This window comes from Crocodylus porosus, unplaced genomic scaffold (assembly GCF_001723895.1).
Source record: "Crocodylus porosus isolate Cpor-Errol unplaced genomic scaffold, CroPor_comp1, whole genome shotgun sequence".
NCBI classification, from domain to species: domain Eukaryota; kingdom Metazoa; phylum Chordata; order Crocodylia; family Crocodylidae; genus Crocodylus; species Crocodylus porosus.
In genome coordinates, this window is record NW_017728931.1 from 47,185,706 (window position 1) to 47,199,162 (window position 13,457).

Consider the following 13,457-nt stretch of genomic DNA (forward strand, 5'->3'; position numbering starts at 1 on the left):
GGCTCCTTGGGGCTGCGGACCTGGGGCCGCTGAACCTTTGATTCGCCCGTGAGCCTTGGAGCCTGGTGGCTCCTTCTCTCTCTCACAGCATCCTAATAAGTTTCCATTGCAAAATTTTTTTTCTGTGAGGGAAAATTATTATATGACTCAAGTCATCAGTTCCTCTGTGGGCTACTGTGATATGGCTAGGTCACAATGCAGTAATTCAGTAGTCCTTAAGCTTTTTCTGAACTGTGACTTTGCTCTCCTGTTTGCTCAGGGATGTAGTTGGGGCATCCTCCACATTACAAATCTGGAATGATAATGGTGTTTGGAATTTGATGACATTTGTTCGCAAGCCACAGGTTGAAAACCCTTTGTAATTCTCCAGAGCACTTGATACAACTTTGTTTGAGAATTGCTCATTTAACAGGATTCATTTTAAGAAATTAGGGCTTTCTTCGCATTGAGTTGATCTCGCTAAATAACATTCTAGCAGATTTACAATAAGAAAAGTACATAGTTGCTGTCCATTTTGTAGCTCTGGGGATTATTTATAACTTTGAGATCATGGCATGCAAAGCTGTTTTGCTTGGTCTACCACAGCTGGCATACACCAGCTGTCCAGAGACTGGTCTGGCTGTGACAGGCAGTGGGCAGGCTGCAAACAACTGTACCGGGCTCCAGAGCCCCAGCTGAGCTCTATGGCATGTGTACTTCTGGGTGGACAGGAGGGAAGGGGCCAGGGTTGTGCTGCCCCAGGCCCCTCCCTTGCCATAAACCCTGAGGAGCATGTGCAGCTGCTGCCACCACAGAGCCAGTACTGGGGCTCTGGACCCCAGTGCAGCTGTTTACAGCCTGCCCACTGTCTGCTATGAGCAGCCTGGCCTCTGTGGCCAGCAGTGGCTGCACACGTGCCTCAGGGCCCATGGCAGGGAAGGGGCTAGGACAGTGCAACCCTGGCCCCTCGCCCATCATCCACCCAGGGGCATGCATGCACCCGTCACCAGCAATGAGGATCAGGCCCCTTGTGGCTCCCCTGCTGCCTGCCCCTGGCACACCAAGTCAAGGCATCAGTTGGGGCTGGGGTGTTTTTAGCACTCCAGTCAAAAATCTTGGTGACCCCTGGGCCAAAGGCTGAGCCTGTCATATACACATTGTTTGTGGGCTAGAGCAAGGGTTAATCAAACTTAATGGAAAAATTCCTATTGACTTGAGTGAGCTTCAGATCAGGGCTGGAACCAAAGCCAATAGGGGCCTTGTTACACATTAATTTTAGGCAGTGTGGAGCTCTTAACCCCTGGCTTGTCCACACATTAACACCTGAAACTACTTTTAAGCACACTTTAGACACTCCAGGGCAGATTTCTCTCTGATCTGTGTTATCCAGCTCATGTTCCATTAATGTGTGGCCGCTCCCCACAGATGAGCTGCCCAAGTTGCAGTCCTCTAGCATCCCAAGATGCAGTGCTTCCCCCCCTCCCCGCTCTTGTTCTGCATAGACAAGCTTTCCACTGCCTGAACTCTATTGCCCCCTGGCAGTTCTGGTGCCAAGCCAACTCTCCCTCCCACCACTTGGGGTATGATTTTCTCACCCCCAGGGGTGCAACTCCATGCAAACAGCCTGCAGAGCACACACCAGCTAGCCAGGCCACAGGGCATAGACAGGTCCAGGAGTGGGATCTAGAGCAGTGGGAGGGGGTTCAACATAGGAGATAGATTGGGTCCCCATGAGCTGGGCTGTGTGTAGATGAAATGAGAGGCGTGTGTGCACAACACTTTAAAGCAGGCTAAATGCTTTTGCACCACTTGAATGGTGCCAGTGTTTGCATGCCTCAGTGGCATATTGCACATGAATTCCAGCTGCTACAGGAAATTTGGTGGTGTAATGCATCTTAAATGACTTGAGGCGCAACAAACTAAAACATCCTCAAGGAGTTTTAGTTTGCTGCCCCTGCAGCCACGGAGTGAAGCACCAGGCTCCATGCAGCTCTGCGGCTCTTCAGGAGGGCCTGCAGGCAGCCTGGCAGCACCCCAGGGCAGTAGGGTCGCGCAAGAAAAGCAGTGAGTCTTATCTTTTTTTCCCCTCCTGGAGCCTTCCTGCCTGCCTGAGCTGTGCCAGGTGCCTGGGGGCAGGTGCTGCCTGAGGGGGAGGGCTGCTGCTGCCATGGAGGGAAGCAGCAGCCCCCCTGCAGCCCAAGGACCGCTCTGCCTGCCAGCAGCTCATCCTCCCCTCCCTGCCAGAGGCAGGTAAGTCAATGGGGTGTGTGCACAACGCGAGGGGTTAATCATCCCTAAATTAAAGCTGTGTTCTTTAAAACCCACCGCTTCAATTTAGGGTCCCTGTTTCATCTACACATGCCCCTGGGCAATAGTTCCCTCAAAAGCACCTTCCAGCACTGCTCCCACCTCCCAGCCACCCTGGGAAGCACAACCAGCACCCCTCACACTCTGATCCCCCGTCCCAATTTATTAAAACATGAGACCTTCTTTCATTTACTTCCTCTTTATTTCGTTTTACATTTATTTTCTTCTTTACTTTTTTTATTTTATTCCTCAGTGACTGATTTCCTTCATTTCACCACCCTTCCCTATCCCCATTTCTTCTCCACCTCCCAGTTTCATGTTCCTACCCCACAATCCATCTCTCACACTGCCCACCCTCTCCCTGCCACCCCTTACCTAGATCAAAGATGGAAGCCTGTCCTGACTCACCAGCCCTGTAGGGACAACTCACAGCTGTAGCTCCTAGTTAGTCCCCTGCTCGCCAGCCCTCTAGTGCCAAGTGACAGCTGTGCAGGTGGGGGACAGTCAGAGAAGGTTTTTAGCCTTAAGGTGTAACTGCTCCGAACTTGAACGGGCACTAACACCTATCAATATTTGAGCAGTCCAAAGTGCAATGTGTAACAAGGCCTTAGGAGTCCTTCCTATGACTTGGGGCTTTGGGGCCTGAATGTTTATTGAAAAAAACATATATAACACAGGCCACTTGTACTTCTGACATATTTGGGGTAAAGCTGTAATTTAGTGAACTCTGTAACATGGATAGGATTAAATACATATTTTTTTTCATGATATGTAACCTTTTGTTCCTGATGTGATGCTATGCAGATTTGGTCTTACCTGGTGGGATATTGTTTCCATTATAGAAGCAGCTATTTTTCTTTTGTTATAGGGGAAGTAGTAAACCCCCTCTTACTACCCATTACATTGCTGGGCCAAGGAAATTTCATACACACTGTCTTCCAATATATTATAATAGACCTTCTTAGAGTCAGGGTCAGAACAAGAAGAATTGTGTTTCATGTATCTTGGTGTCGATTCTACTTCACAGTGCTCCTTTAAATCTCTCAGAGCAAAGGAAGTTTTTATGATCCTGCAACAATATCTCAGATGTCTTCACTGTCAGCTTGCTGTGGTGATGCCAAAGCATGGCTCAGCATTCGTACCTAATCTCAGGCTTTTAACCTGCATCTTAATGCTTTGGTGGGGGAGTGGAATTTATTCAGTTTTTTTGGACTGACTTGCCAATCACAGGACTTTTCATGTGGATGCAGAAGCCACGGATATATGCTCCACACCAAAGAAGTGCCATGGAATAGACATTCCTAAATTAGAGGGTTTAGTGTATTTGTGTCTTATTTTTAATTTGAAGCAGTAGTCCAACTCCAGCATCCAGTATCTAATATTTTGTATCCTGTCTTCAGTAGTGGTTTGTACCTGATTCTTAGATTCATTCATAGATTCATAGTAAGTAGGGTCGGAGGGGACCTGAGCAGATCATCTAGTCTGACCCCCTGCCCCGGACTAGATGGCCGATGGCACAGCATGTGCAAAAAAACCCTTCAACCCCTCCCCCCAAGTGTTATGAAATAATCCATCCTTTGAAGAAATGTTCTTCCTAATTTCCCATTGGTTAGTGGGTCCAAATGTTTTTTCCCCATTGTCTAATGTGACTGGTGATCTTCAGCCATCAACCTTAGTGATGTGTAGGTTGAATCTACATGTGCATTTAACTGCACAATAGACTAATTTGCTGCAGTGTGAAGTGTCGCAGTCTGTACATGCAACGCTATTTGATCTCAGCAGACTAATTTTTGCTACTGTAAAATAGTACTGTCAGAGACAGTGCTCTTACGGTGACAAAAATAACTCCACCTAAATGCACAGGTAGACACTGACCAGGTACATGAATTGTACCTGGTCAGCCCAGCCAGCCAGGGACCAGTTCCCCAGCTCCTGCCAGCCCTGATACTACCTGACACCGCCACCCAGAGCCCAGCACTGACTCCCTGGAGCCCTGCCCACCTGGGGCTGCTCTGCCCCAGCACTGCTGTGGTCCCAGGAGCATGTGAAGACATTGGGCCTGGGAGCAGCTGACTCCGGCGCAAACTGTGCCAGAGTTTATCACCTCGCCTTAATGGCATGTGTAGATGCACCCATAAAGTGGCAGTGAGTTCCATCAACTGATTTTGTTAAGTTCAGAATTGTTTCCTTTCTTTCTTGAAAGAGATTACTTCCATTCTTCCTTCCTTCCTTCCTATATTTCCATTTTCCTGCTTTCCCTTGTCCTCACTCATACTTTCTAGAAGTTTGCTACATGTCTCCAGTGTTATGTGTACCTAGGTTTAAGAAACTGTGTGAGATTATTCTAAAACATCTGGTCCTGGCCACTAACAGAGATGGGATACTGGATTAAGTGATTTGGTTGCCATGTAGAAGATCCTGTCTTACCAGTTTTGCATTTTTAAGCCATTGAATGGTAACAAGGTACAACCTTTTGTGAGGTTATTGAACTTGAGTTTTAAGCCATTGTCAGGGTGTAGGTATGTGTGTTTTTCTAGGTTTATGAGATTCCTAGTTCAGCTCTCTATCCAGCCTGCTTGATAGTAAGGTCCAGGTTTCTGTGAGGTTATTTGCTGATTACCTCTAGTTCGCTGGGCTGATGTCAAAATACCATCTTCTGAGAAGTGACTGTCTCAGCACTTCTAGCTTGCTGTGCTAGCGTTATGGCAGAGGCTTCTGAAGGTTGCCAGCTCAGCACCATTAGCTAAACCCAAGCCTTGTTCAGCTGAAACAAGTCTCCTTTCTTTCCATTTATTGTAAGAAGAAAAGAAAATAAACACCTTGCTCAGCTATAAGGACAATCAATCATTGCAAGGTCCAGGACAAGGTAGTGGCTTCAAGATAGTAAGCATTCTGCTACTACGTTCCTTCTCAACTTTGGGCCCTATTCTTTTTTCCGTTGTCCAACCATGCTCATGCACTGTTGCTTCCAAACTACCATGTTGCTGTGCATTCAGCATCCACTAGGCACTGACAAGCAACAGGAGGGAGAAGTTTTTGAGAAAACCACATGGTCTCCCTCACATCCTATAGATAAGGGGTTGCTGCAATTGGAGGTCTAAATTCCATTTCCAGCCAAAATAAGGCATCGTTCATGTTGTTCTCTGTACTTCAGCAGACTCCAATAACCTTTAGAGTTTGGGAAGAGAATTTACAATTTAGGGCTTTTTGAAGATTTCAGTTTTCACATTATCTAAATATGCTAGTAAATTAATTATAGTGTAATTAAGGATTTTCATGGCATCATGTGATAGTCAAAATTCAAAATGTAGATGTTAGCAAATAAATAAAGTTAAATTTGTGGAGAACATTATTTATAACTGAAAAGAATCCTCTCCATCTTACTTTTGTATTGGCAAATCCATTAGGAATTAGAATTTATACAAAAATTGCCTGATCATATTTTTATATATATATAAAATATGTGTAGCCTTCATTTTTTTGGTGGAAAGTCAACAATTGTGACAAAACTTAGTTGAACATTTCTCTTAAAATCAATTTTCTGAACATGCCTATTCAATTATGCTTGTGGTCCAAAACCTCATAGGTGCTTCTGAAAATCATACCCTGCATAAGCACCCTCCCTTGAGGGCCAGAATTTTACGCATGGCTATGTCACAGTAATCCCTTATGATTACTTAGTTTAGGCAGAAGGAAGGACAGTGTGGCACTTTTAGGCTATACAGTGACATACTGCCCTGCTTCTTGGCTAACTTAATCACAGATAACTACCTCTCAGAAATTAGCTTGTTTTAGCACTGGGCCAACCACTCTTAAGACTATTTAGGGAAAAGAGTCTGTTGAGCTGAAAGCTGAGGGACTGTTCAGCTTGATCCAAGGAGCTCATATTCCCACACAGACTTTCCTGAGTACTGTTGGCTACTGGGGAAATATCAAGAGATGGTACCCTTCATGATATTCTGGCAAGGATAAGGGAACTTTTGTCCCCATCTCCATGGCAGAAGACAGAGACTGAAGACAGCATTTTTCAAAAGTGTTCACTAATTGGTCTGTGGGCACCCAACCTTGCATTTCTATCCCCTGCAAACTGACTCTGAGAATCAGGGATTCTTTCAAGCTAGGTTCCCAAAACTTAAAGCAATCAAAATTAGCAGACATACTGAAAGTCTTAGACTACAGACCCTAAACTGAAAGCCATGAAACAAAATTTCCAGTCAGAAGGAGAACAAAGGCATTAGCCAGGGACATTTCTATTGGGGATAGAGAGAACAAGATCCCATTGCACCTCCATGTCCCAAAAATATTTCTTGGATCAGCTTCTCTCTCCCAGTCTGGGAACTGCAGGGGGAAGTGAGGGAAGCCAACTTTCCTTTTTGTGATTTGAAAGAGGGTCAAAGTCTTGTGCCAATCGTGTATAAAAAGAATTACACAAGTTTCAGAGACCTGGTTAGGGTGGCCATCGTAGAGGACAGTCTGGTTGTCCTCTATTGATACAAAACTGGACACCTTTATGTCCTCTATTTTTTTTTTTAAGAGAAAAATAGAGGACATAAAGGCGCTGGGTTTCGTATCAATAGAAGACAGAGTAGCAGAAAACTGGACTGTTCTCTGATGACCATCCTAGACCTGGTGTTGGATGTTTCTCTTCCCATCCCCATTACTATTTGGTGTTTATAGGGGCAAGGGTGTTCTTGTGGGCTCAATCATCCTATCGTGTTCCTGACTAACTGGGAGTTCTGTCTGTGGCCTGTCAGACCCTCTGTTTATGCTGATAAGTGGTCTGATCTTCCCTCCATGATCAGTTGTCCTGAAGCCACATTTCACTCACAGTCAAACCCTCGCGCCCTGACTACTCCATGTGTATGTGTGTATCACTGAAGCAGTCAAGTCATTGTCTCTGCTTCTGGAGACGGGGTGCCATGTAAAGTGTTCTACAGCTGGTATGTGTGGGGGTGGTGCACACCATGCATGGAAACTGGGATAGCCATCAGGGTTTCAACTGCTTTGCTGCATTTGCAGCCACAGAAGCTAAATCTGGCATAGAGGCACCAAGAGCTATATCACTGGGCAATTCTTTGAGTCCAGACTCATACAAGATTCTGTATTTCCTTCCTTTGCCTAGTATTTAGCATCCCTATTAGTTTAATTTTTAGTGTAGGGTTTCGTTTTGAGGGGAAACAATAAAACAGTTACCACAAAAGTAAGGAAAACTGACAGTCCTTATTTTGATCCTACAGTTCAAATACTGTCAGAGCACAAGTTCAGGCAAGAGTTAGACAAAGCATTCCATTTGAAATTTCAAGCTACATTTCTAAAATATACAGAAAAAAAGAGCTTCATTTTCTCCACTGAGTGTTTTTCTTATGGCTCTTGTTGTGAAAAGATGGTCCAGTATGATACATGACTTTGCTATTCAATAAGATAATAAAGTCCCAATAAAATTAGGCAATTGCTATTTTGTACAAGATAAAGCAGGATTGCTTTTATGTGGGGGTATGTGTGTGTATGTTTAATTTTAAAGCTTCATATCTATAGGTCATATCCATTATTACACCTCTTCTGGGTGTAATCTTTATCCATCTCTCAAGAAAAAGAATCTGACAACCTAAACAGCGACATCCTACTCCTCTATCATATCAGCCTCCTCTATCATAACGTTCTGCGCTCATCTTTACTTCCAAACATTAGAAAGGAATGAAAAAGAATTACATTTCCCTTCACAACTCCCTTTAGATGCCAGTCCCTTGACATGTAAGTGGGATTTCCAATGTTAAACATATCTTGTTAGTTGTGCATATATACAACACAAGGATTATCAAAGTAATTTGACTGCCAGCCTTATCAGCTTCCATCAAGGAGATAAACAGCCCTTAAGAGTAATTTATCTGTGATCAGCTTCACTTGTTGGTAAGTGAAAAGGTCTTGCTGAAACAGGTAGCTCTGGAGCTGCTCAGAAAATGCCCTTTTACCTCCTACCTCCCAGCAGCCCCTCAAATCTTGACCCATCTTTTTTAAGAAACAAAACAAAACAAAACAACAACAGATTTTGAGCAGCCAAAATCTTGGGCTGAAAGCTGCCAAAAGCCAAAAATGTTTCGGCTGAGAGGTATCCAACTTAAAATTTCATTTTTCAAAGAAATGTTTCTTTTCTGTAAAAAACAAACAAACAAACAACCCCCGGCCCCCCAAAAAACCCAAACAAACCAAAAAAGCCTGTGGTTTTGTTGAAAACCCAATTGTCCATTGAATACATATTTAATGGAAAATTTCTGAATATCCGTCAGGTACCTTGTTCCTCCCATTCAGGTATAGTCAAGCTTTGTTAGGGGTTACCGCATCTGAAAGAAGAAATCCTACAAGTATACAAATCTGAGAAAACAGTTTGAACTGTGATTTGTGATCTTACTATTAATCTATATCTTCATAAATCCATGTCCTAGGAAAGGAATGAGTGGACAGTATGTAATATGTAGTCTGTCTTTTACAGCAGGTTTGATAGGGCACCTGCTCATAGTTCTTCATATGAATTTGCAAGAAACAGTGGAGACCATAGTGGCTATAATATGTATAATCTAGACAGTTGATACAATGCCACATAACCCAGGGGAATATTATTAAATCAAGGTGGCATAAATGAAAAGACAATAAGCATCTCTGGCCTACTCCATTAAGTGTATGAGCGTACAAAAGATCATCAAAAGCTGTAGTTTAGTGAGGGAGTAGCACTTAGGGGCCTCACAGGGTCTGATAGTTGTTCCCATTTTCACATTTTTGTTAATGATTTATTGGTAGATAGCAAAACGGAAGGTATTAAGTTAACAGATGGCCTTCTACCTGAAGAACAATAACCCTAAACAAGACAAAAACAGGAGCACAGGCCAGATTTTGTTCTCATGTGCCTATGTGTTGCTCCTTCTGAAATTATAAAAAGTGAAGTAATCTTTCTGCATCTGAGCATAGAATTTATCTCTTAAGAGTCAACAACACTGGAAAAAGCTGTTTGTCTTAGGGAAAAAAATACTGAACAGTAGGGGTGTGTGAAATGGGCTGTATTCGATTTGGATTCAGCCCAAATCGGGGACAGTGATTCCATTCGTTGATTGGGATCGCTGTCCCAATTCAAGTTAGCCGAATCCAAATCTGAATATTTGATGCTAATTCAGAGAATCAGCGATTCAGCCATAGATACAGCTTTAAATGTTTTTTCTATATACCTCGAGGTACCAGGCGTGGCTCCTGAATGCTGTAATGGTGGGGCAGATGGTGCATCCCACAGGAGTACTTCTGTCCACTTCTGGGTCCACCACCAAGCATGCTGGGGGCCCCCCCCCGCACACCCTCCAGCTCAGCAATTGCCTGCAGGGGGACCCCAGGAACCTCCCCAGAGCCAGGAGGCACCAGTCACTGAGCAGGGGGGCACAGGGAGTCCCCCAGCACACTCCCTGGTGGACCCAGAAGTGGACTGGAAATGCTTCTGGTCCACTTCTGGGTCTGCTGTCGAGCGCGTGGAGGACCCCACCCCCATGCTCCTGTGGGATGCTCCATCTGCCCCATCATCACAGCATTCACAAGCCGCCTAGTACCTTGAGGTATGTAGAAAAAACATTTAAAGCTGTGTCTATGCCCAAATTGCTGAATCTTTTGGAATCTCTCTCAGTCGATTCAGAGAGCTCCGATTCGATTTGGAGAGATTAAAGGGTCTTCTGATTTGATTTTGATTTTGATTTGGAGATTCAGGCACCAAATCAGACCGAATCTCCGCCAATCGAATCAACGATTGAAGTGCCCTGTTAAAAGGAACTAGTAGCAACACTTATGTTTAGTTTGTCAAGCATTTTCTGTTGCAAGAGAAACTTGTGACTTGTTTCTTGAAAAACTCTCCCACTTCCACAGTTTGCAGCAGTCCTTTAATAATTCAGCAGAGGTAGGACCCTCGGGCTACAGAAGTGCCTTTGCTATCTTGCCAAAAAAATCCTTTTGCTGAACTATATTCTGTTAAAACTGTTGTTTCTTGTCTTTCATTCATCTTCCCTCAGGAAAGTTGTGGCTGTCTGCCAGAATAATACCCACATTCCCAAACATTGTGAGCTGGGCTGCCATAAGCAGAGTAGCAGCAGGAACAAATATTGTATTGGAAATGCCTGGGATATGCAACAGCAGTTGTAGTGGGCAAGAAACAGGCTGAGTTCATATAGTTCCCAGGGAGAGTGCTCTGTTGTGGGGGAACCTGGATGCAGTGCCTTCCAAGACCCAGTAAAGTATTGCCACCCCAATAGCATACCTACCAGAGCCTGCCTTGTAGGTGGAAGTGGCAGTAGTGGTTACTCCCACTAGGGGCCAGGCCAGTTGTGGCAGTGGCAGCAGCAGTGATGGTATCTGGGCTGGCAGTGGTGGTAGCTGTCATTTTTTCATGCCCCTTTAAGTGGCCACCTGGGACCGGCACTTGAGTCACCCACCCCTCATTACGCTACTGTGGAGCCCAGGAAAGTTTAGGCAGGGAAAATATGGGTGATATATGAATTAACATGTGCAGCCCTGTAACAGCACATGACTATGTGGTGAGGCCCAAGGTACTTACAAATAAGCCAGTTAATTTTATACCGAGCAAATGGACTGTCTGGTCTGTGGTCCTTGTACTACTGCAAACTGGAAAATGGTATACGAGGTTATAGCTATATCTGGAGCTTATAGTGATGACAGAGTTGACTTGGAGATGACTTAAACTGTACCCTCAGTCAAAAGAGGGGTGTTGATGCCATCTAAATCCTCAGAGGATCTATAACCTTGCAGATCACAAACATCTAGGAACTTATTTGTGTGTGTATTTTTACAACTCTTACAAGAATTAAAGTGAAAAACAACTCAACATTAAAAAAACTGGTTCATTTTTTACCTTTGTACTTCTCTTCTCTTGGATTTTTTTTTTAATTTTGAAAATCAGAAGTGAGTAAACAAAACAATTAGTTATTTTGGGAACCAGTTAATTTAGAAGGAGGCAAGAAAATTCTCTGAACAGTAGAACACAATATTATATACTGTCTTCTTCTGTTTTTCTTGACCAGATTAATATTTGTAATCTTAGAAATGCTGCGTATGGCATACCTCACCCCTGTGTTAGTTTGTGGTCCATTACAGGTTTATAGTCTGTAATTGACATGAGTACCTCCCTTAGCTCAGGTAGTAATATGGTTTTAGAATATGCTATGGAGCTGAAGGTCCCAAATTGCTACTCTCCTGGTGACTATTTGGAGGATTAAATCATATGGATGCATGCCTTGTATAACAACGGCTTATACACATGATCCTGCTCCTCTTGCCAGAGTCAGCTGAGCTAAAATGTGTCTCACTTGAGGTGTGCCAGTCTAGGGTAAGCTGGCTTACGTATTTCTAGATTTTAACCCACACTTTTCAAAAATTGTGAATTGCGAGCATTTTCCTTGAACCAGTTGTTCCTTATCAGTTGATCACTACCTGAGCAGTTCCCACTGAAACTACATACTGTTTTTTTTTTCTCAATAGATGAGGAAAAAGAAAACAACAGAGCATCCAAACCACACTCTACTCCAGCTACTCTCCAATGGTAAGACTCCTGTTTCTCAAACCCCTGTTAATCCCTAAAATTTTCCACTTAATTTTTCCATGGTTAAAGTGTGTGTGTTGTGGGGAGAGGGTGTGGTTGTACACTGAAAAGTTCTGATCCATTTTGGTAGATTGCCACTTAACCAATAAAGACTGATGTTTTCATTTTAATGTTTTTTAAAATAAAGAGAAATAAATACCAAATCCAGGCCCTGATTCAGCAAAACACTGATGCACGTGCTTTAGTCCATTCCTGTTGACTACTCTGTTGAAATGTGTCCCAGCAATTTAAGGCAGAGGCAGAATAAGAGCTAGGCTGAACCGTGCCTGGCTCATTAGTTTTTCCTTCTCATAATCCCATGGGTAGGGAGACAGGGAGGAGAGAGAGATGGGGTAGATGCAGAGTTGAAAGCAGGCAGGTCTACCAGAACATTGTTGTGTTCCCCACTGTGAATAAGTAAGTAGTGCTCTACCTATTCACTCTTACTGACTGCAGCACTTGCGCTTATTGAATGGCACAAACTACATGGTCTTCAATCCACTGTTTCCGTAGCTCACTTCTTTTGCTTTGGTTACTTTTGTTAGTTGGTTTCAAAGGGAGTTGAGGGTACAAAGCACCTTGTAGGAGGTGCTCTGGACCTGCTGGCTGGAACTCTGATCTATAGCCATCTGAGGTTCAAGGTCAGGGGGCTTTGGTTCATACACTGTTGGAAATCAGTGTTCCTTGGCTTGTTTTAATACTTATAAAGAAAATACATTGAGAGGCTATTGTTCTCTCCACTCTACTTCAGCTATAAGTGTTTTTCAATTTGGCAGGTGAAAAATGGGTTAACATACAATGTCAGTCTTAGCAGTGTGTTAGAATACTTCTCTGTCTACATCAGTCTCCTGAAACCAGTTTCATTAAGGGGACAGGAAGTAGAGGAGCCATTTTTCCCAACATGGACACCCACTAGACTTTTAGGTTGGCATTCTGGCACTCAAGTGCCCGTTTTTGGTAATTGCTGATCTAAGCCTGAAGCTGCAACACTTGGGAGTTTTACTTTGGCCATCTGAGTATGAAAATTGGCTTGATGGTCTACTTCCAGCATCCTTTGGTGTGGACCTGATTGAATTCAAAGAATAATCTATCCAACATATTTGGATTTTTTCTTCATGTGAAATATTCCCAAACAGAATGCAATACCTTTACCATTATTTGTTCTTTTAGCTTAAACCAATTATTTTGTGGATTATTTTTCCTTCTATAAATTGATCTAGATTAACATGTGTGTAGTTAGTGTCCCGATTAGATGAGCTTACAAACACTTCTGATACAAATGCTCACACTTACAAATTTAAATTAATGCACTTGACTTGGCTTTCTGCAGATATTTGTGCCAGAGTAAAATTCAGTCTCCCATATGTCTGTAGTGAGGGAATAAAAAAGGAGAGAGAACATAGCCTGAGACATTAAATAAAAATAATAGTAAGTGTTCATGGCTTCGGTATTATTATCTTGCATCATTCACCCAGTCTATTTCAGTGCAATGCAAACAGGATAATGTACAACAGTGTATCTGAAATAAAATAGCAAACCGTGCTTAGCACGT

At 43.4% G+C, this 13,457-nt stretch overlaps 1 protein-coding gene across 1 annotated transcript in view; it reads left to right on the plus strand.

Annotated features, from left to right (window-relative positions):
* Positions 1-13,457, plus strand: part of RFX4 (regulatory factor X4) — a 133,812-nt gene that overhangs the window by 28,954 nt on the left and 91,401 nt on the right. The window contains exon 3 of the mRNA XM_019544787.1: positions 11,806-11,866. Within this exon, the coding sequence (XP_019400332.1) occupies positions 11,806-11,866 (61 nt within the window). The remainder of the gene's footprint in view (positions 1-11,805; positions 11,867-13,457) is intronic.